Raw genomic sequence first — 24,397 nt, forward strand, 5'->3', positions numbered from 1 at the left:
CATAGGCAGGAAAGAGGTAGAGGTCCTGTGCAGTAAGTTGAGGGAGTTAGGAAGGAGGTTGAAGAGCAGGACCTCCAAGGTGGTAATCTCTGGATTACTCCCGGTGCCACAAGCTAGTGAAGGTCAGGACAGGAAGGTAGTGCAGATGAACGAGTGGCTGAGAAGGTGGTCCGGTGGGGGGTTTCAAGTTCCGGGATCGTTGGAATATTTTCTGGGGAAGGGATGCCCTGTACAAGTGGGATGGGTTGCACCTGAACTGGAGGATATCCAGTAACCTGGCAGGGAGGTTTCCTAATGTTGTTGGGGAGGGTTTAAATTAGATTTACAAGGGAATGGGGACCAAAGTGAAGAGGCAGAGAATGGGGCAGTTGGCGCACAAGTGGAGAGTTTGTGAGGAAGGATAAGCAGATGATAGAGTAAAGATGCTGTCATCCAGATGGTTTGAGATGTGTCTACTTTAATGCAAAGAGTATCATAAGCAAGGCAAATGAACTTAGATCAATACGTAGAACTATGATGCTGTGGCCATTTTACAGAAACTTGGATGTCTCGGGACAAGAATGGCTGTTGAGTGTGTCGGGCTTTCGGTGTTTCAAAAGGGACAGGGAGGGAGGCAAAAGAGGTGGGGGAGTAGCATTGCTAATCAGGGATAGTATCACGGCTTCAGAAAAGGAGAAATTGATTGAAGGATTGTCTACTGAGTCATTCTGGGTGGAAGTCAGAAACAGGAAGGGGCAATAACTCTACTGGGTGTTCTTTGTAAACCCTCAACCCACCAATAGTAACAGGGACGTCGAGGAGCAGATAGGGAGACAGATTCTGGAATGGTGCAATAATAACAGAGTTGTTGCAATGGGAGATTTTAACTTTCCTGCTATTGACTGGCATCTCCTTAGACCAAGGGGTTTAGGTGGGGTGGAGTTTGTTAGGTGTGTTCAGGAAGATTTCCTGATGCCGTATGTAGATAAGCCAACCAGAGGAGAGGCTGTACTTGATCTGATATTGGGAAATGAACCTAGTCAGGAGTCAGATCTCTCAGTGCGAGAGCATTTTGGAGATAGTTATCACAACTCTATTGTCTTCACCATGGTGCTGGAGAGGTATAGGAGCAGACAGTTTGGGAAAACATTTATTTGGGGTAGGGGGAAATATGATGCTATTAGGCAGGAAGTTGGGAGTTTAAGTTGAGAGCAGATGTTCTCAGGAAAATGCTTGGCAGAAATATGGTAAATGTTCAGGGAAAACTGGCATAGATTTCTGCATAGGTACGTTCCATCGAGGGAGGGAAAGGATGGTAGGGTTAAAGAACCACCGTGTACAAAGGATGTGGAAAATCTAGTTAAGAAGAAAAGAAAAGCTTACGAAAGGTTCAAGAAACTAGGTGCTGTTAGAGCTCTGGAAAATTACAGGGGTACCAGGAAGGAGCTCCAGAATGAAATTAGGAGAGCTGGAAGGGGCCGTGAGAAGTCCTTTGTGAGCAGGATTAAGGAAAACCCCAAGGCATTCTACAAGTATGTGAAGAGCAAGAGGATGAGACTTGTAGAATAGGACCAATCAAAAGCAATAGTGGAAATGTTCATGGAGCTGGAGGAGGGAGCGGAGGTACTTAATGAATACTCTGCTTCAGTATTCACCAGTGAAAGGGACCTTGGCACCTTGTAGCGATGACTTACAGTGCACTGAAACGCTTGAGTGTATAGACATTAAGAGGATGTGCTGGAGCTTTTGGAAAGCATCAAGTTGGATAAGTCACTGGGACCAGACGAGATATACCCCAGGCTACTGTGGGAGGTGAGGGAGGAGATTTCTGAGCCTCTGGCAATGATCTTTGCATCTCCAATAGGGACAGAGAAGTACCAGAGGATTGGAGGGCTGCAAATGTTGTTCTGTTGTTCAAAAAAGAGAGTAGAGATAACCCAGGAAATTATAGGCCAGTAGGTCTGATTTCAGTGGTGGGCAAGTTGTTGGAGAAGATTCTGAGAGGCAGGATCTATGAGCATTTGGAGAGACGTCATCTGATTAGGGATAGTCAGCATGGTTTTGTCAAGGGCAGGTTGCATCTTACGAGCCTGATTGAATTCTTTGAGGTTGTAACAAAACACATTGATAAAGGTAGAGCAGTGGATGTGGTGTATATGGATTTCAGTAAGGCATTTGATAAGGTTCCCCATGCAAGGCTCATTCAGAAAGTAATGAGGCATGGGATCCAGAATTGGCTTGCCCACAGAAGGCAAAGGGTGGTTGTAGGTGGTTCATATTTTGCATGGAGGTCAGTGACCAGTGGTGTTCTACAGGGATCTGTTCTGAGACCCCTCCTCTTCGTGATTTTTATAAATGACCTGGGTGAGGAAGTGGAGGGATGGGTTAGTAAGCTTGCTGATGACACAAAGGTTGGGGGGTGTTGTGGATAGTCTGGAGGGTTGTCAGATGATACAGCGGGACATCGATAGGATGCAGAACCAGGCTAAGAAGTGTCAGATGGAGTTCAACACAGATAAGTGTGGTGGTTCATGTTGGTCGGTCAAATTTGAAGACAGCATATAATATTAATGGTCAGACTCTTGGCAGTGTGGAGGATCAGAGGGATCTTGGGGTCCGAGCCCATAGGACACTCAAAGCTGCTGCGCAGGTTGACAGTGTCGTTAAGAAGGCGTACGGTGTGTTGGCTTTCATCAACCAGGGGATTGAGTTCAAGAGCCATGAGGTAATGTTACAGCTATATAAGACCTTGGTCAGACCCCATTTCGAGTACTATCGTCAGTTCTGGTTGCCTCACTACTATAGTGGGTACTATAGAGCGAGTGTAGAGGAGATTTCCAAGTGATTGGAGGAGATTGGAGAGCATGTGTTATGAGAATAGGTTGAGTGAACTTGGCCTTTTTTCCTTGGAGCACCAGAAGTGTACAAGATGATGAGAGGCATTGATTGTGTGGATAGTCAGAGGCTTTTTCCCAGGGCTGAAATGGCTGTCACAAGGGGGCATAGTTTTATGGTGCTTGGAAGTAGGTACAAGGGGGATTTCCACACAGAGTGGTGGGTGTCTGGACTGCACTGCCAGCACCGATGGTAGAGGCAGATACAATGGGGTCTTTTAAGAGACACTTGGATAGGTACACGGAGTTTAGAAAAATAGAGCAGTAGGGAAAGTCTAGGCAGCTTCCGGAGTAGGTTACATGGTCAGCACAACGTTGTGGGCAGAAGGGCCTGTGACGTGCTGTGGATTTCTATGTTTCTATGGGGAGATGAGGGGAAAACCTCTTCACTCAGAGGAGAAGTGAGCTGTCAGCGGACGTGGACAAGTGAGCTTGGTGCCAACATTTAAGAGAAGGTTGGGTAGGTACGTGGATGGTAGGGGTGTGGTGGTCGATGGTCCTGGTCGATAGGAGCAGGTAGCTAGATGGGCCGAAGGGCTTGTTCCTGTGCTGTACTTCTCTATAACTCACGTCCATGCCAAAGTATTGTTCTCTCTCATCCCACAGCCCTCCATACACCTACCAGTCATGTACCTTTATGAATGTTATTTAAATGTTGAAATCAAGCCCACATCCATCACTTCCACAGGCAGCTGGTCCCACACTCTACCACTCTGAGTGAAGAAGTCCCCCCTCCTGTTTCCCCTTTCACCCCTAACCCGTGACCTCTACTTCTATTCTCACCCAATCTCAGTGCAAGAAGCCTGCTTGTTTTTACCCTATCTACAGCCCTCAGCACACTGTAGAGCTCTATCAAATTTCCCCTCATTTTCCTACCTTCCATCCTATTCAACCTTTCCCTATAACTCAGGCCCTCCAGTCCTGTCAACACCTTTGTAAATTTTCTCTATACTCTTTTAGTCCTGTTTACATCCTTCCTGTAGGTAGGTGACCAAAACTGCACACAATACTCCTAATTAGGCCTCACCAACATCTTATACAACTTCAGCATAACATCCCAACTCCCGTACTCAGTACATTGATTTATGAAGGTCAATGTGCCAAAAGCTTTCTTTACAACCCTATCTACCCGTGACACCACTTTCAGTGAATTACTGATGTATTTTCCCAGATTCCTCCATCATACCACACTCCTCTGTTCCCTATTGCTCACTCTGTACGTTCTACCCTGGTTGGCCCTCCCAAAATGCATCATCAATGGGGATGGGAGAGGTTCCAGAGGATTGGAGGGTTGCGAAAGTTGTTCCTTTATTCACAAAAGGGAGTAGGGATAGCCCAGGAAATTCTAGACCAGTGAGTCTTACCTCAGTGGTTGGTAAGTTGAGCCAGGATTTATGAACATTTGGAGAGGCATAATATGATTAGGAATAGTCAGCATGGCTTTGTCAAGGGCAGGTTGTGCCTTATGAGCCTGATTGGATTTTTTGAGGATGTGACTAAACACATTGATGAAGGCAGAGCAGTAGATGTAGTGTATATGGATTTCAGCAAGGCATTTGATAAGGGACCCCATGCAAGGCTTATTGAGAAAGTAAGGGGGCATGGGATCCAAGGGGACATTGCTTTGTGGATCCAGAACTGGCTTGCCCACAGAAGGCAAAGAGTGGTTGTAGACAGGTCATATTCTGCATGGAGGTCGGTGACCAGTGGTGTGACTCAGGGATCTGTTCTGGGACCCTTACTCTTCGTGATTTTTATAAATGACCTGGATGAGGAAGTGGAGGGATGGATTAGTAAATTTGCTGATGACACAAAGGTTGGAGGTGTTGTGGATAGTGTGGAGGGCTGTCAGAGGTTACAGCAGGACATTGATAGGATGCAAAACTGGGCTGAGAAGTGGCAGATGGAGTTCAGCCCAGATAAGTGTGAAGTGGTTCATTTTGGTAGGTCAAATATGATGGCAGAATATAGTATTAATGGTAAGACTCTTGGCAGTGTGGAGGATCAGAGGGATCTTGGTGTCCAATTCTGTAGGACACTCAAAGCAGCTGTGCAGGTTGACTCTGTGGTTAAGTAGGCATACAGTATATTGGCCTTCATCAATCGTGGAATTGAATTTAGGAGCCAAGAGGTAATGTTGCAGCCATATAGGACCCTGGTCAGACCCCACTTGGAGTATTGTGCTCAGTTCTGGTCAGTTCTGGAGGATATGGAAGCCATAGAAAGGGTGCAGAGGAGATTTACAAGGATGTTGCCTGGATTGGGGAGCATGCCTTATGAGAATAGATTGAGTGAACTCAGCCTTTTCTCCTTGGAGCGATGGAGGATGAGAGGTGACCTGATAGAGGTGTATAGGATGATGAGAGGCATTGATCGTGTGGATAGTCAGAGGTTTTTTTCCCAGGGCTGAAATGGTTGCCACAAGAGGACACAGGTTTAAGGTGCTGAGGAGTAGGTACAGAGGAGATGTCAGGGGTAAGTTTTTTACTCAGAGAGTGGTGAGTGTATGGAATGGGCTGCCAGCAACGGTGGTGGAGGCGGATACGATAGGGTCTTTTACGAGACTTTTGGATAGGTACATGGAGCTTAGAAAAATAGAGGGCTATAGGTAAGCCTAGTAATTTGTAAAGTAGGGTCTTGTTCAGCACAACTTTGTGGGCCGAAGGTCCTGTATTGTGCTGTCGGTTTTCTATGTTTCTACCTCCCAGTTGTCTACATTAAACTCCATCTGAGATGGAGAAGGCAGAAAGAAGGAATTCTGAAGATTGACAACCTTTAGAGTGAAGACACTTGTCTACGTGTGTTGGAACTCAGGAAGAATCAGCCCAGATGGCATGCCTCTGACTGGAGGGAGGGAGGTATTATTCACTATGTATTATTCCATGATTATAGTCTCTCTCTGGTCTGCAGAAAACTTGCGTTAAATCTAGATAGAGTGAGTTGGAGTGGATTCGTCCTACAGTGTGGGAACCTAGGACCAGGGGGCCGAGACTCAGAGTACAAGGAAATCCCTTTAGAACAGAAATGAGGAGAAATCTCGTTAGCCAGAGGGTGGTGAATATGTGGACTCCATTGCCACGGATGTCTGTGGAGGCCGCCATTGGGTACATTTTTGTAAAGAAGTTAATAGGTTTTTGAGGTTAATCAGTATCAAAGGTTAAAGGGAGAATGGGGTTGACAGCACTATTATAGAGCTCTTATAGATAGCGGTGTCAGGGGATATGGGGAGAGGGCAGGAATGGGGTACTGATTGTGTATGATCAGCCATAATCACAGTGAATGGCGGTGCTGGCTAGAAGGGCCGAATGGCCTACTCCTGCACCTATTGTCTATTAAATCAGCCATGATGGAATGCTGGAGCAGTCTTGGGCTGAGGGGGGAGGGTGGGCCTTCGAGTGGTGGTATAAGCTCAGACAACCCAGCCATCGGATCTTGCTGTTGTCCACCGAGGGTGTGAAGGATGTGGAGAGTTGGAGGGAGACTCACGCCTGTGCAGAGACCCACTGAGACAAATCGCTGATGTCACATTACTTCAGACTATTGTCAGCTTCAGACCTATCAGTGAAATCCGATCCCAACCGTTTGCGAGGCAGAACGAGGCCCAGCCTCTCACTCTGCGGTGCCCCAGGGTAAAGGGTGTAGCTACTGCACTCCACCCTCTGCTCATAACCGCCCCCCTCCAACACAACCGTACAGATAAACTGGAACAGCTCAGCAAGAGGAGGGTGGGATATCAAAAGGAGCGGGGGGCAAGGGCAGAGACGTGAAATTTGTTAACTTAGCAGCAGCAGTTCAATGCAATACATAATATAGCAGAGAGAGAAAAAAATAATAAGAAATAAACAAGTAAATCAATTATGTATATCGAATAGATTAAAAATCACACAATAAAAAGAAATAATATATTAAAAAAATGAGATAGTGTTCAATGTCCATTTAGGAATCGGATGGCAGAGGGGAAGAAGCTGTTCCTGAATCGCTGAGTGTGTGCCTTCAGGCTCCTGTACCCCCTCCCTGACGGCAGAGGGGAAGAAGCTGTTCCTGAATCGCTGAGTGTGTGCCTTCAGGCTTCTGTATCTCCTCCCTGATGGTAACAGTGAGAAAGGGGCATGCCCTGGGTGCCTTTCTGAGACACCGCTCCTTGAAGATGTCCTGGGTACTTTGTAGGCTAGTGCCCAAGATGGAGTGACTAGAAAATGTCCTTGAATACTCCCACTAGTTGGCTGGCACACTGGATCCTGCAGCCTTGCAAGGCTTTACTCTCTTCAAAGAGAAGCATAGATCAAGTGGACAGAGGGTATCTGTTTCCCAGGGTTAAAATGTCTGAAACCAGAGGGCAGGTATTGAGATTGAGAGAGGGATGTAAGGGGTATATCTTCATTCAGAGAACGGTGGATACCTGCAATGCATTGCCTGGTATTGTGGCAGAGGCAAATACTTCAGAAGCTTTTAAGAGGCGTTTGGATAGACACCTGGATGTAAAGAAGATGGAGGGATATGGACATGGTGTAGGTTGGAGAGATTAGTGTTTGGGTGTTTTTGATTTGCTTTTAAGCTGGTTCAGCACAACATTGTGGGCTGAATGGCCTGTTCCTGTGTTCTATATCCAACTTACCTGTGTCTCCCGTAGTTTTAGAAACCTCGACCGTCTCTCCTCAGCTTCCGACCTTCCAGAGAAAACACTTGGTTTTGTATCATCGTGTGTACGCTTCAATCTGAGTGAACCCCTCCATAGCCTCCATATCCTTCCAGTAAAGGCGTGACAGAACTGCACCAGCTACTCCATATGTGGCCTGACCAACCTGCTGCATGCCTCTGATGTTCAATGCTCTGGTCACTAAAGCAAGCATTACATGAGCTCCATTCGGTCTGCAAAAAGCAAGATGTCCCATGCCAAGCCATCCGAATTCCTATCCCACTCTCTTCCCACCATGTCAATCCAGAGCCTCCTCTTCTGCCACGATGAGACCACTCTCAGGGTGGAGAAGGAATACCTCATGTTCCATGCAGATATGAACATCAATTTCTCCAACTTCTAATAATTTTTCCCCTCTGCTTCCCTCTTCATCATTTCCCCACTCTGGCCTCTTAAGATTCTCCTCACCTGCCTATCACCTTCCTCTGGTGTCCCCTCCTACTCTCTCTCACATGGTCCATTCTCCAACCCTATCAGATTGCTTCTTCTTCAGCACTATGCCTTTTCCACCTATCACCTCCCAGCTTCTTATAATATACACCTCTCCTCTACCTATCACCTTCTAGTATGTCCTCCTTCCTCTCTCTCCACCTTCTTATTCTGGCACCTTCCCCCTTCCTTTCCAGTTCTGAAGAAGAGTCTCAGCCTGAAGTGTCGAAAGTTTATTAATTTCCATGGATGCTGCCTGACCTGCTGAGTTCCTCCAGCATTTTCTGTGTGCTTTTTTTCCTGCCCATTATACTTCCAGCGAGCTGTGGATTTGGGCCAGAAAAGGCCTCTGCTTATCAACACCGATGAGGGTCTTGTCATTTACTGTCTGCTGTTTGCCAATCTCACCGCTGAGGTACAACACTGGCCTGATTAAACTCCATCTGCCATTTCTCTCCCCTCAGCTGCACTGATCTAAAACCTGCCATACTATTTGGCAGTGGCAGCCATAAGACTTAGGAGCAGAATTAGGCCATTTGGCCCATCGAGTCTGCTCTGACTTATTATTTCTCTCAACCCCATTCTCCTGCCTTCTCCACATAACATTTGATGCCCTGACTAATCAAACAGTGACTTGGCTTCCACAGCTGTCTGTGGCAATGAATTCCACAGATTCACTACACTCTGGTTAAATAAATTCCTCCTCGTCTCTGTTCTAACTGGACGTCCCTCTGTTCTGAGGCTGCCCTTTGGCCCTATACTGTCCCACTATAGGACGCATCTTCTTCATAACCACTGTTTCTTGACCTTTCGATATTTGATAGGTTTCAGTAAGATCCACCCTCATTCTTCTCAAGCTCAGACTCAGAGCCGTCAAACAGTCTCTTACATTAACCCTTTCATTATGGGGATCTTGAACTTCATCTGGACCCTCTCCAATGTCAGCACATCCTTTCTAAGCCCAAAACTTCTCACAATACTCCCAGTGCCTTCTAAAGCCTCAGCATTACATCCTTGCTTTTATATTCCAGTCCTCTCAAAGTGAATGCTAACATTGCATTTGACTTCCTCTCCAGACTCAACCTGCAAAATAATCTTTAGGGAAAACTGTACGAGGACTCCCAAGTCCCTTTGCACCTCTGATATTTGAACTTTCTCCCTGTTTACAAGAGGCAGTAGCCCATGCCTTTATTTCTTCTACCGAAGTGCATGACCACACACTTAGCAACACTATATTCCATCTGCCACTTCTTTGCCCATTCTCCTAATCTGCCCTTCTGCAGCCTCCCTAGTTCCTCAACACTACCTGCCCCTCCACCTATCTTCATAATATATGCAAATTTGACCAAAAAGCCATCAACTCTGCAAAAAGGATTGGTCCCAACACACATCCCTGCAGGACAGCAGGTGACCAGAAATCACTCCCTTTCTACCCATTCTCTGCTTTTATTCTCAGAAGCAATGCCAAGCTGGCTGTAAAGCACGGTCCCATCACTCTACTCTCTGCAATTGTATCACACAGGTCTGCTCTTCTCCCCTGGCAGGAAGGAGGGCCATGGTCTGCGCGTTCACTGGGACAAACTACGAGAGGCTGATTTCTTATCCCGCTGGAATCCCTGGAGCAATGAGATTCCATACACAACCTTCACTGAACACCCAGTTAAAGGAGCCAATGATATGTTCACCAAGATCTGTGAGGTACGAGCGGGCTCACGGGGAGGGAAGGGTCCCTGAGGTACGAGCGGGCTCACGGGGAGGGAAGGGTCCCTGAGGTACGAGCGGGCTCACGGGGAGGGAAGGGTCCCTGAGGTACGAGCGGGCTCACGGGGAGGGAAGGGTCCCTGAGGTACGAGCGGGCTCACGGGGAGGGAAGGGTCCCTGAGGTACGAGCGGGCTCACGGGGAGGGAAGGGTCCCTGAGGTACGAGCGGGCTCACGGGGAGGGAAGGGTCCCTGAGGTACGAGCGGGCTCACGGGGAGGGAAGGGTCCCTGAGGTACGAGCGGGCTCACGGGGAGGGAAGGGTCCCTGAGGTAGGAGTGGCTCACGGGGAGGGAAGGGTCCCTGAGGTACGAGCGGGCTCACGGGGAGGGAAGGGTCCCTGAGGTACGAGCGGGCTCACGGGGAGGGAAGGGTCCCTGAGGTACGAGCGGGCTCACGGGGAGGGAAGGGTCCCTGAGGTACGAGCGGGCTCACGGGGAGGGAAGGGTCCCTGAGGTACGAGCGGGCTCACGGGGAGGGAAGGGTCCCTGAGGTAGGAGTGGCTCACGGGGAGGGAAGGGTCCCTGAGGTACGAGCGGGCTCACGGGGAGGGAAGGGTCCCTGAGGTACGAGCGGGCTCACGGGGAGGGAAGGGTCCCTGAGGTACGAGCGGGCTCACGGGGAGGGAAGGGTCCCTGAGGTACGAGCGGGCTCACGGGGAGGGAAGGGTCCCTGAGGTACGAGCGGGCTCACGGGGAGGGAAGGGTCCCTGAGGTACGAGCGGGCTCACGGGGAGGGAAGGGTCCCTGAGGTACGAGCGGGCTCACGGGGAGGGAAGGGTCCCTGAGGTACGAGCGGGCTCACGGGGAGGGAAGGGTCCCTGAGGTACGAGCGGGCTCACGGGGTGGGAAGGGTCCCTGAGGTACGAGCGGGCTCACGGGGAGGGAAGGGTCCCTGAGGTACGAGCGGGCTCACGGGGAGGGAAGGGTCCCTGAGGTACGAGCGGGCTCACGGGGAGGGAAGGGTCCCTGAGGTAGGAGTGGCTCACGGGGAGGGAAGGGTCCCTGAGGTACGAGCGGGCTCACGGGGAGGGAAGGGTCCCTGAGGTACGAGCGGGCTCACGGGGAGGGAAGGGTCCCTGAGGTACGAGCGGGCTCACGGGGAGGGAAGGGTCCCTGAGGTAGGAGTGGCTCACGGGGAGGGAAGGGTCCCTGAGGTAGGAGTGGCTCACGGGGAGGGAAGGGTCCCTGAGGTACGAGCGGGCTCACGGGGAGGGAAGGGTCCCTGAGGTACGAGCGGGCTCACGGGGAGGGAAGGGTCCCTGAGGTACGAGCGGGCTCACGGGGAGGGAAGGGTCCCTGAGGTACGAGCGGGCTCACGGGGAGGGAAGGGTCCCTGAGGTACGAGCGGGCTCACGGGGAGGGAAGGGTCCCTGAGGTAGGAGTGGCTCACGGGGAGGGAAGGGTCCCTGAGGTACGAGCGGGCTCACGGGGAGGGAAGGGTCCCTGAGGTACGAGCGGGCTCACGGGGAGGGAAGGGTCCCTGAGGTACGAGCGGGCTCACGGGGAGGGAAGGGTCCCTGAGGTACGAGCGGGCTCACGGGGAGGGAAGGGTCCCTGAGGTACGAGTGGCTCACGGGGAGGGAAGGGTCCCTGAGGTAGGAGTGGCTCACGGGGAGGGAAGGGTCCCTGAGGTAGGAGTGGCTCACGGGGAGGGAAGGGTCCCTGGGGTACGAGCGGGCTCACGGGGAGGGAATGGTCCCTGAGGTACGAGCGGGCTCACGGGGAGGGAAGGGTCCCTGAGGTACGAGCGGGCTCACGGGGAGGGAAGGGTCCCTGAGGTAGGAGCGGGCTCACGGGGAGGGAAGGGTCCCTGAGGTAGGAGTGGCTCACGGGGAGGGAAGGGTCCCTGAGGTACGAGCGGGCTCACGGGGAGGGAAGGTTCTCTGAGGTAGGAGCGGGCTCACGGGGAGGGAAGGGTCCCTGAGGTACGAGCGGGCTCACGGGGAGGGAAGGGTCTCTGAGGTAGGAGTGGCTCACGGGGAGGGAAGGGTCCCTGAGGTACGAGCGGGCTCACGGGGAGGGAAGGGTCTCTGAGGTACGAGCGGGCTCACGGGGAGGGAAGGGTCCCTGAGGTACGAGTGGCTCACGGGGAGGGAAGGGTCCCTGAGGTACGAGTGGCTCACGGGGAGGGAAGGGTCCCTGAGGTACGAGTGGCTCACGGGGAGGGAAGGGTCCCTGAGGTAGGAGTGGCTCACGGGGAGGGAAGGGTCCCTGAGGTACGAGCGGGCTCACGGGGAGGGAAGGGTCCCTGAGGTACGAGCGGGCTCACGGGGAGGGAAGGGTCCCTGAGGTACGAGCGGGCTCACGGGGAGGGAAGGGTCCCTGAGGTACGAGCGGGCTCACGGGGAGGGAAGGGTCCCTGAGGTACGAGCGGGCTCACGGGGAGGGAAGGGTCCCTGAGGTAGGAGTGGCTCACGGGGAGGGAAGGGTCCCTGAGGTACGAGCGGGCTCACGGGGAGGGAAGGGTCCCTGAGGTACGAGCGGGCTCACGGGGAGGGAAGGGTCCCTGAGGTACGAGCGGGCTCACGGGGAGGGAAGGGTCCCTGAGGTACGAGCGGGCTCACGGGGAGGGAAGGGTCCCTGAGGTAGGAGTGGCTCACGGGGAGGGAAGGGTCCCTGAGGTAGGAGTGGCTCACGGGGAGGGAAGGGTCCCTGAGGTAGGAGTGGCTCACGGGGAGGGAAGGGTCCCTGAGGTAGGAGTGGGCTCACGGGGAGGGAAGGGTCCCTGAGGTAGGAGTGGGCTCACGGGGAGGGAAGGGTCCCTGAGGTACGAGCGGGCTCACGGGGAGGGAAGGGTCCCTGAGGTAGGAGTGGGCTCACGGGGAGGGAAGGGTCCCTGAGGTAGGAGTGGCTCACGGGGAGGGAAGGGTCCCTGAGGTAGGAGCGGGCTCATGGGGAGGGAAGGGTCTCTGAGGTAGGAGTGGCTCACGGGGAGGGAAGGGTCCCTGAGGTAGGAGTGGCTCACGGGGAGGGAAGGGTCCCTGAGGTACGAGCGGGCTCACGGGTTAGGGAAGGGTCCCTGAGGTAGGAGTGGCTCACGGGGAGGGAAGGGTCCCTGAGGTAGGAGTGGCTCACGGGGAGGGAAGGGTCCCTGAGGTAGGAGTGGCTCACGGGGAGGGAAGGGTCCCTGAGGTAGGAGCGGGCTCACGGGGAGGGAAGGGTCCCTGAGGTACGAGCGGGCTCACGGGGAGGGAAGGGTCCCTGAGGTACGAGTGGGCTCACGGGGAGGGAAGGGTCCCTGAGGTACGAGCGGGCTCACGGGGAGGGAAGGGTCCCTGAGGTAGGAGTGGCTCACGGGGAGGGAAGGGTCTCTGAGGTAGGAGTGGCTCACGGGGAGGGAAGGGTCTCTGAGGTAGGAGTGGCTCACGGGGAGGGAAGGGTCCCTGAGGTAGGAGTGGCTCACGGGGAGGGAAGGGTCCCTGAGGTACGAGCGGGCTCACGGGGAGGGAAGGGTCCCTGAGGTACGAGCGGGCTCACGGGGAGGGAAGGGTCCCTGAGGTACGAGCGGGCTCACGGGGAGGGAAGGGTCCCTGAGGTAGGAGTGGCTCACGGGGAGGGAAGGGTCCCTGAGGTAGGAGCGGGCTCACGGGGAGGGAAGGGTCCCTGAGGTACGAGCGGGCTCACGGGGAGGGAAGGGTCCCTGAGGTAGGAGTGGCTCACGGGGAGGGAAGGGTCCCTGAGGTACGAGCGGGCTCACGGGGAGGGAAGGGTCCCTGAGGTAGGAGTGGCTCACGGGGAGGGAAGGGTCCCTGAGGTACGAGTGGCTCACGGGGAGGGAAGGGTCCCTGAGGTACGAGCGGGCTCACGGGGAGGGAAGGGTCCCTGAGGTAGGAGTGGCTCACGGGGAGGGAAGGGTCTCTGAGGTAGGAGTGGCTCACGGGGAGGGAAGGGTCCCTGAGGTACGAGCGGGCTCACGGGGAGGGAAGGGTCTCTGAGGTAGGAGTGGCTCACGGGGAGGGAAGGGTCTCTGAGGTAGGAGTGGCTCACGGGGAGGGAAGGGTCCCTGAGGTACGAGCGGGCTCACGGGGAGGGAAGGGTCCCTGAGGTACGAGTGGCTCACGGGGAGGGAAGGGTCCCTGAGGTACGAGCGGGCTCACGGGGAGGGAAGGGTCCCTGAGGTAGGAGTGGCTCACGGGGAGGGAAGGGTCCCTGAGGTAGGAGTGGGCTCACGGGGAGGGAAGGGTCCCTGAGGTAGGAGTGGCTCACGGGGAGGGAAGGGTCCCTGAGGTAGGAGTGGCTCACGGGGAGGGAAGGGTCCCTGAGGTACGAGCGGGCTCACGGGGAGGGAAGGGTCCCTGAGGTAGGAGTGGCTCACGGGGAGGGAAGGGTCCCTGAGGTAGGAGTGGCTCACGGGGAGGGAAGGGTCCCTGAGGTAGGAGCGGGCTCACGGGGAGGGAAGGGTCCCTGAGGTAGGAGTGGCTCACGGGGAGGGAAGGGTCCCTGAGGTACGAGCGGGCTCACGGGGAGGGAAGGGTCCCTGAGGTAGGAGCGGGCTCACGGGGAGGGAAGGGTCCCTGAGGTAGGAGCGGCTCACGGGGAAGGGTCTGAGATGGATCAATAGCTGAAGGTCTTTAATGTCAGATGCAACGTCTTGTGGGACCAGCCCTTGCAAATGTCGTTAATGGTGGGTGAGGATGAATGTGCAAGATACAAATAAACTGGAGATATTGTAATGAGAGATTCAGAGATGGCAGAGGAACTGGATGTGTATTTCGCATCAGTCTTCACAGTGGGAGATATCTGCTGTATACCGGACATTCAAGAGTGTCAGGGAAGTGAAGTTTGTGCAGTAAAAATTACGACTGAGAAGGTGTTGAGGAAGCTTAACGGTCTGAGGGTGGCTAAATCTCCTGGACCTGATGGAATGCATCCTCGGTTTCTAACGGAAGGAGCTGGAGAAATTGCAGAGGCATTAATGATGATCTTTCAAAACTCAATAGATTCTGACATTGTACCAGATGACTGGAAAATTGCAAATCTTACTCTGCTATTTAAGAAGGGTAGGAGGCAGCAGAAAGACCATAAGATTACAAGATCATAAGACCATAAAATATAGGAGCAGAAGTAGGCCATTCAGCCCATCGAGTCTGCTCCACCATTCAATCATGGGCTGATCCAATTCTTCCAGTCATTCCCACTCCCCTGCCTTCTCCTCAGACCCTTTTGATGCCCTGGAAATCAAGAACCTATCTATCTCTCAACAAATTCCACAGATTTACCACCTTCTGATTAAAGTAATTTCTCCGCATCTCAGTTTTAAAATGACATCCTTCAATCCTGAAGTCGTGCCCTTTCATTCTTATATTGAAAGGAAACGAACCTGTTAACCCGACATCAATTGTAGGAATCAATTGTTAGGGATGAGATTATGGAGATGGGCCAAAGCCAGATTTTCCTGAAAGGAAAATCCTGCCTGACTGGCCTACTGCAATTTTTTGAAGAAATTACAAGCAGGGTAGACAAAGGAGATGCAGTAGATTTTCAGAAGGCCTTTAACAAGGTGCCACACGAGGCTGCTTAGCAAGATAAGAGCCCATGGAATTACAGGGAAGTTACTAGCGTGGGTGGAGCATTGGCTAATTGGCAGAAAACAGAGAGTGGGAATAAAGGGATCCTATTCTGGCTGGCTGCCGGTTACCAGTGGAGTTCCACAGGGGTCGGCGTTGGGACCGCTGCTTTTTACGATGTATGGAATGATTTGGAATTTGGGATTATTGGATTTGTGGCTAAGTTTGCCGATGATACAAAGATAGGTGGAGGATCAGGTGTAGTGTCGAGGAAACTGAGAGCCTGCAGAGAGATTTAGATAGTTTAGGGGAATGGGCAAAGATGTGGCAAATGAAATACAATGTTGGAAAGTGTATGGTCATGCATTTTGATGGAAGAAGTAAATGGGCAGACTATTATTTATATATATTATTTATATACTATTATTTATATGGGGAGAGAATTCAAAATCCAGAGATGCAAAGGGACTTGTGCAGGATACCCTAAAGGTTAACCTCCAGGTTGAGTCGGTTGTGAAGAAGGCAAATACAATGTTGGAATTCATTTCTAGAGATATAGAATATAAGAGCAGGGATGTGATGTTGAGGCTCTATAAGGCACTTGTTAGACCACATTTGGAGTATTGTGTGCAGTTTTGGCCTCCTTATTTTAGAAAAGGACATACTGACATTGGAGAGGGTTCAGAGAAGATTCACAAGAATAATTCCAGGAATGAAAGGGTTACTGTATGAGAAATGTCTGACAGCTCTTGGGCTGTATTCCCTGGAGTTCAGGAGAATGGGGGGGAGATCTCATAGAAACATTCCGAACGTTAAAAGGCCTGAACAGATTAGATAATGGCAAAGTTATTTCCCATAGTAGGGGAATCTAGGACAAGAGGGCATGACTTCAGGATTGAAGGACGTCCATTTAGAACAGAGATGTGGAGAAATTACTTTGGTCAGATGGTGGAAAATCTGTGGAATTTGTTGCCACAAGCGGCTGTGGAGACCAAGTCATTGGGGATATTTAAGACAGAGGTAGATAGGTTTTTGATTAACCAGGGCATCAAAGAGAATGGAGTGAAGGCAGGGGAGAGGGAATGACTGGAAGAATCGGATCAGCCCATGACTCGATGGGCTGAATGGCCTAGTCCTGTTCCTATATCTTATGGTCATATGGACAAGGAAAAATTTACAAGGACGCTGTGAGGACCGGAGGATCTGAGATACTGGGAAAGGTTGAATAGGGGAGAATCGATGGAGGTATAGAAAATGACAAGGGTATCGATAGGGTAAATGTAATCAGGTTTTTTCCACTGAGGTTGGATGAGATTGGAACTGGAGGTCAGTGGTTCTGGAAGAAAGGTGTAGTGTTTCACTTGGGGGGAGAGAGCTTGACACGTAGGAATGGCAGGTGCAGGTTCGACGTCAGAGTTGAAGTGAAATTTGGATAGGTACATGGATGGGTGTGGTCCAGATGAGATGCCAATTGATGGGACCAGGCAGATTAATGGACTAGTTGGGCCAAAGGCTCTGATTCTCTACTGTAGTGTTCTCTGACTGTGACTCTATTTAGGATCTAAAGATTAGCTTAATTTCTCACATGTACATTGAAACATTGAGTTAAAGGTGCCAGTTTGTGCAACTCGGTCAAAGGGTTTTGCTGAGGTTGGCCTACAGGTACCACACACTCCTGGTGTCATCAGAGCAAGCGGACAACCTACTAACCCTAACCCATATGGGAGATAACTGGAGCACCGTGGTCACAAGGAGAACGAACAAACTCCTTACAGACACCAGCGGTAATATACGCGGCATTGGACAGGGTCCAGAGGAGCGTCACGAGAATGATTCCAGAAACCAAAGGCTCAACATATGAGGAGTGCTTGATAGCTCTGGGCCTGTACTCACTGAATGAGGGCCTCAATAGAATGGACATGGAGAGGAAGTTTCCTATAGTGGGGGACATTCTAGATCAGAGGGCAGAGCCTCAGAATAAAGAGATGTCTGTTTAGATGAGGAGGAAGTTCTTTAGCCAGAGGTGAATCTGTGGAATTCATTGCCACAGGCAGCTGTGGAGGCCAAGTCTTGGGCTATATTTAAAGCGGAGATTGTTAGATTCTTGATTGGTTAGGGCATCAAAAGTTGCAAAGTAAATGGAATAAGCAAGCAGTATACAGATTATAGCTGAGAGCTTAATGTCCAAGGATACATATTGTATTGAAAGGACAAACAGGAAGCAGGTAGTGTGGCTTTGTTGGTAGAAAATGAAATTAAATCATTAGAAAGGTGTTGAATCATTGTGGGTAGAGTTAAGGAACTGTAAGTGTAAAAGGACCTTGATAGGAGAAATATAGAGACCCCAAACATTAGTAAGGATTTAGTCTACAAGTTACAAAGGGAGATAGAAAATGTATGCTAAAAGAGCAATGTTACAATAGTCATTTGGGATTTCAATATGCAGGTAGACTGGGAAAATCAGGTTGGTGCTAGATTCCAAGAGGGGGAATTTCCAGAATGCCTATGAGATGGCTTTTTAAAAACAGCTCCTGGTTGAGCCCACTGGAGGATCAGCTATTCTGGATTGGCTGTTGTGCAATGAACCAGAGTTAAAGGTAAAGGAACCCTTTGGGGAAGTGATCATCACATGATCGAATTCACCCTGAAATTTGAGAAGGAGAAGCTGAAGTCAGATGTATCAGTGTTACAGTGGAGTAAAGGGAATTACAGAGGCATGAGGGGGGAGTTGGCCAGAACTGATTGGAAAAGGACACTGGCAGGGGTGATGGCAGAGCAGCAACGTTTGGAATTTCTGAAAGCAATTCAGAAGGCACAGCATATACACATCCCGAAGGCAAGATGGCACAACCATGGCTAACAAGGGAAGTCAAAGACAATATAAAAGTGAAAAAGAGGGCATATAACAGAGCACAAATTAGTGGGAAGTTAAAGGATCGGGAAGATTTTAAATACCAGTAGTAGGCAATTAATAAAGCCATTAACAAGGTAAACCTGGAATATACAAGTAAGCTAGCTAATAATTTCAAATAGGATACCAAAAGTTTCTTTGGATACACAAAGTGTAAAAGAGAGACGAGAGTGGACGTCAGACTACTGGAAAATGATGCGGGAGAGGTGGCAATGGGGACAAGGAAATGGCGATCAAGTTGAATAAGTATTTTGCATCAGTCTTCGCTGTGGAAGATACTCACAGTATGGTGAAAGCTCCAGGAGTCAGAGAGCATGAAATGTGTGAAGATACCATAACTAGAGAGAAGGTCCTTGGGAAACTGAAAGGTCTGAAGATAGATAAATCACCTGGACCAGATGGTCTACACCCCAGGGCTCTGAAAGAGGTGGCTGAAGAGATCATGGCGGCATCATTAGTGATCTTTCTAGAATCACTATATTCTCCCGAAAAACTGGAAAATTGCTTAAGTCAGTCCACTCTTCAAGAAGGAGAGAGGCAGAAGAAAGTAATTTATAAACCACTTAGTCTGACCTCAGTGACTGGGAAGGTGCTGGAGTCGATTATTAAGGATGAGGTCTCAGGGTACTTGGTGGAAGATGATAAAATACACCTGACAAGGCAAAATCTTGCCTGACAAACCTGTTGGAATTCTCTGTAGAAATATCAAGCAGAATAGACAGAGGATTGATCTAGTGTACTTGGATTTTCAGAAGGGCTTTGACACAATGACAGACATGATGCTGCTTAACTAGCTATGAACTCATGGCTTAGCAGGAAAGATCCCAGTATGGATAAAGCAATGGCTGATTGACAGGAGGCAAAGAGTGGGAATAAAGGGAGTCTTTTCTGGTTGGCTGCTAGTGACTAGTGACGTTCCACAGGGGTCAGTGTTGGGATCAATTCTTTTTTACATTATGTCAATACATATGTCAATGATTTGGATGATGGGATTGTTTGCAGACGATATGGTGGAGGGGCAGGTACTTTTGAGGACGTACAGAGGATCTGAAGGACTTAGATTAGAAGAATGGGCAAAAATGTGACAGATGGAGTGCAGTGTCAGGAAGTGTATGGTCATGCACTTTGGTAGAGAAATAAAAGCATTGACTAGTTTCTAAATGGAAACAAAATACAAAAAAAATGAGGCTCCAGGGGACTTGGGAGTCCTTGTGCAGGACTCCCTGAAGGTTAATTTGTAGGGTGAGCTTGTGGTCTGCGATGTTTCCATTCATTTTGAAAGGACTAGAACGTAAAAGTGAGGGTGTAATGTTGAGAAGTTATAAACAAATAAACATAGAAAATAGGTGCAGGAGTAGGCCATTCGGCCCTTCGAGCCTGCACCGCCATTCAGTATGATCATGGCTGATCATCCAACTCAGAACCCTGTACCTGCTTTCTCTCCATACCCCCCGATCCCTTTAGCCACAACTTCCTCTTAAATATAGCCAGTGAACTGGCCTCAACTGTTTCCTGTGGCAGAGAATTCCACAGATTCACCACACTCTGTGTGAAGAAGTTTTTCCTCATCTCGGTCCTAAAAGGCTTCCCCTTTATCCTTAAACTGTGACCCCTCATTCTGGACTTCCCCAACATCGGAAACAATCTTCCTGCGTCTAGCCTGTCCAATCCTTTTAGAATTTTATACGTTTCAATAAGATCCCCCCCAATCTTCTAAATTCCAGTGAGTATAAGCCTAGTCAATCCATTCTTTCTTCATATGAAAGTCCTGCCATCCCAGGAATCAATCTGGTGAACCTTCTCTGTACTCCCTCTATTGCAAGAATGTCTTTCTTCAGATTAGGGGTCCAAAACTGCACACACTATTCTCGGTGCGGTCTCACCAAGGCCTTGTACAACTGCAGTAGAACCTCCCTGCTCCTGTACTCAATCCTTTTGCTAGGAATGCCCACATACCATTTGCCTTTTTCACCGCCTGCTGTACCTGCATGCCCACCTTCAATGACTGGTGTACAATGACACCCAGGTCTCGTTGCATCTCCCCTTTTCCTAATCGGCCACTGTTCAGATAATAATCTGTTTTCCTGTTCTTGCAACCAAAGTGGATAACCTCACATTTATCCACATTAGATTGCATCTGCCATGAACTTGCCCACTCACCTAACCTATCCAAGTCACCCTGCATCCTCTTAGCATCCTCCTCACAGCTAACACCGCCGCCCAGCTTCGTGTCATACGCAAACTTGGAGATGCTGCATTTAATTCCCTGGTCTAAAATCATTAATATATATTGTAAACAACTGGGGTCCCAGCACTGAGCCTTGCGGTACCCCACTAGTCACTGCCTGCCATTCTGAAAAGGTCCTGTTTACTCCCACTCTTTGCTTCCTGTCTGCCAACCAATTCTCTATCCACATCAATACCATACCCCCAATACCGTGTGCTTTAAGTTTGCACACTAATCTCCTGTGTGGGACCTTGTCAAAAGCCTTTTGAAAATCTAAATATACCACATCCACTGGCTTTCCCCTATCCACTCTACTAGATACATCTTCAAAAAATTCTATAAGATTCGTCAGACATGATTTTCCTTTCACAAATCTATGCTGACTTTGTCTGATGATTTCACCTCTTTCCAAATGTGCTGTTATCACATCTTTGATAACCGACTCTAGCCTTTTCCCCACCACTGATGTCAGACTAACCAGTCTATAATTCCCCGGTTTCTCTCTCCCTCCTTTTTTAAAAAGTGGGATTACATTAGCCACCCTCCAATCCTCAGGAACTAATCCAGAATCTAAGGAGTTTTGAAAAATTATCAATAATGCATCCACTATTTCTTGGGCTACTTCCTTAAGCACTCTGGGATGCAGACCATCCTGGTGATTTATCTGCCTTTAATCCCTTCAATTTACCTAACATCACTTCCCTACTAACATGTATTTCCCTCAGTTCCTCCATCTCACTAGACCCTCGGTCCCTTACTATTTCCGGAAGATTATTTATGTCCTCCTTAGTGAAGACAGAACCAAAGTAGTTTTCCAATTGGTCTGCCATATCTTTGTTCCCTATGATCAATTCACCTGTTTCTGACTGTAAAGGACCTACATTTGTCTTGACCAATCTTTTTCTTTTCACGTATCTGTAAAAGCTTTTACAGTCAGTTTTTATGTTCCCTGCCACTAGTATTAGTGAGGCCTGACTTGGAGTATTGTAAGGAGTTTTCAGCCCCTTAGTGCTGCAATTGGAATGGGTTCAAAGAAAGTTTATGAAAATGATTCCAACATTAAACTTTTCATAGCTCTGCGTCTGTATTCACTGGAGTTTAGAAGAATGAAGGGAGATCTCATTGAAGCCTACCGAATGTTGAAAGGCCTTGACAGAGTAGATGTAGAGACGATGTTTCCTGTGGTGGGGGAGCCAAGACCAGATGACGCAGCCTTAGATTAAGCAGCATCCTTTTAGAATGGAGATGAGGAGGAATTTCTTTGTCAGAGAGTGGTGAATCTGTGGAAATCTTTGCCACAGGCAGCTGTGGAGGTCTTTATGTATATAAGGCAGAGGTTGATACACTCTTGATTGATCAGGGCATGAGGGGATACGGGGGGGGGGGGCAGAGGGAAAGGCAGGTTTGGGGCTGATGTATAATGAATCAGCCACAATGAAATAGTGGAGCAGACTCGATAAGCCAAATGGCTTAATTCTGCACTGTTCTTCTCATCCTGAACAGAGAGGCTGGATGATCAGGTCTCCATTAATTGGAGTTTAGAAAAATGAGAGTAACTTTATTCAAACAGATGAGATGTCAAGTATGCTGGATAAGGGGTAGATGGTGTGACACAAGAGAATGGAGAGGCCCAATTGGCTAGAGTAACAACACTACAATATCCACAAAACGAGTTTGATTCCCATCGCTGTGTGAGGAGTTTGTATGTTCACCCCATGACCCTCAGGGATTCCTCCAGCTGCCTGCCGACCTCGCACATCCTGAAGCATTCCAGGCCACATTTCATAAGTAGTCGGCATGCTACGTTGGTGTTGTAAGCCTGCAGGCACACGGGCAGCCAGCAGACTCCACATCAACTTGACACAGGGCAACACATCTCACATGACAAATAAAGCTATCATGTTAAAAAGGAGAAATAAAGGCATAAACTGTACACCTGTCACCCAGACACAGTCACCGAGAGTGTCACAGGCATAAACTGTACACCTGTCACCCAGACACAGTCACCGAGTGTGTCACAGGCATAAACTGTACACCTGACACCCAGACACAGTCACCGAGAGTGTCACAGGCATAAACTGTACACCTGTCACCCAGACACAGTCACCGAGAGTGTCACAGGCATAAACTGTACACCTGACACCCAGACACAGTCACCGAGAGTGTCACAGGCATAAACAGTACACCTGTCACCCAGACACAGTCACCGAGAGTGTCACAGGCATAAACTGTACACCTGTCACCCAGACACAGTCACCGAGAGTGTCACAGGCATAAACTGTACACCTGACACCCAGACACAGTCACCGAGAGTGTGTCACAGGCATAAACTGTACACCTGTCACCCAGACACAGTCACCGAGTGTGTCACAGGCATAAACTGTACACCTGTCACCCAGTCACCGAGAGTGTCACAGGCATAAACTGTACACCTGTCACCCAGACACAGTCACCGAGAGTGTCACAGGCATAAACTGTACACCTGACACCCAGACACAGTCACCGAGAGTGTCACAGGCATAAACTGTACACCTGACACCCAGACACAGTCACCGAGAGTGTCACAGGCATAAACTGTACACCTGTCACCCAGACACAGTCACCGAGAGTGTCACAGGCATAAACTGTACACCTGACACCCAGACACAGTCACCTAGAGTGTGTCACAGGCATAAACTGTACACCAGACACCCAGACACAGTCACCGAGAGTGTGTCACAGGCATAAACTGTACACCTGTCACCCAGACACAGTCACCGAGAGTGTCACAGGCATAAACTGTACACCTGTCACCCAGACACAGTCACCGAGAGTGTCACAGGCATAAACTGTACACCTGTGTCACCCAGACACAGTCACCGAGAATGTCACAGGCATAAACTGTACACCTGTCACCCAGACACAGTCACCTAGAGTGTCACAGGCATAAACTGTACACCTGTGTCACCCAGACACAGTCACCGAGAGTGTCACAGGCATAAACTGTACACCTGACACCCAGACACAGTCACCGAGAGTGTCACAGGCATAAACTGTACACCTGACACCCAGACACAGTCACCGAGAGTGTCACAGGCATAAACTGTACACCTGTCACCCAGACACAGTCACCGAAAGTGTCACAGGCATAAACTGTACACCTGTCACCCAGACACAGTCACCGAGTGTGTCACAGGCATAAACCGTACACCTGTCACCCAGACACAGTCACCGAGAGTGTCACAGGCATAAACTGTACACCTGTCACCCAGACACAGTCACCGAGAGTGTCACAGGCATAAACTGTACACCTGACACCCAGACACAGTCACCGAGAGTGTCACAGGCATAAACTGTACACCTGACACCCAGACACAGTCACCTAGAGTGTGTCACAGGCATAAACTGTACACCTGACACCCAGACACAGTCACCGAGAGTGTCACAGGCATAAACTGTACACCTGACACCCAGACACAGTCACCTAGAGTGTGTCACAGGCATAAACTGTACACCTGTCACCCAGACACTGTCACCTAGAGTGTGTCACAGGCATAAACTGTACACCTGTCACCCAGACACAGTCACCGAGAGTGTGTCACAGGCATAAACTGTACACCTGTCACCCAGACACAGTCACCGAGAGTGTCACAGGCATAAACTGTACACCTGACACCCAGACACAGTCACCGAGAGTGTCACAGGCATAAACTGTACACCTGACACCCAGACACAGTCACCTAGAGTGTGTCACAGGCATAAACTGTACACCTGACACCCAGACACAGTCACCGAGAGTGTCACAGGCATAAACTGTACACCTGACACCCAGACACAGTCACCTAGAGTGTGTCACAGGCATAAACTGTACACCTGTCACCCAGACACTGTCACCTAGAGTGTGTCACAGGCATAAACTGTACACCTGTCACCCAGACACAGTCACCTAGAGTGTGTCACAGGCATAAACTGTACACCTGTCACCCAGACACTGTCACCTAGAGTGTGTCACAG

At 50.0% G+C, this 24,397-nt stretch overlaps 1 protein-coding gene across 1 annotated transcript in view; it reads left to right on the top strand.

The window, feature by feature from the left end:
- The window catches only part of tprg1 (tumor protein p63 regulated 1), a 68,338-nt gene that overhangs the window by 39,560 nt on the left and 4,381 nt on the right, over positions 1-24,397 (top strand). Inside the window, exon 4 of the mRNA XM_059991343.1 lies at positions 9,543-9,696. Coding sequence (XP_059847326.1) covers positions 9,543-9,696 — 154 coding nt within the window. The remainder of the gene's footprint in view (positions 1-9,542; positions 9,697-24,397) is intronic.

This window comes from Hypanus sabinus, chromosome 2 (genome assembly GCF_030144855.1).
Source record: "Hypanus sabinus isolate sHypSab1 chromosome 2, sHypSab1.hap1, whole genome shotgun sequence".
Classification (NCBI taxonomy): Eukaryota; Metazoa; Chordata; class Chondrichthyes; order Myliobatiformes; family Dasyatidae; genus Hypanus; species Hypanus sabinus.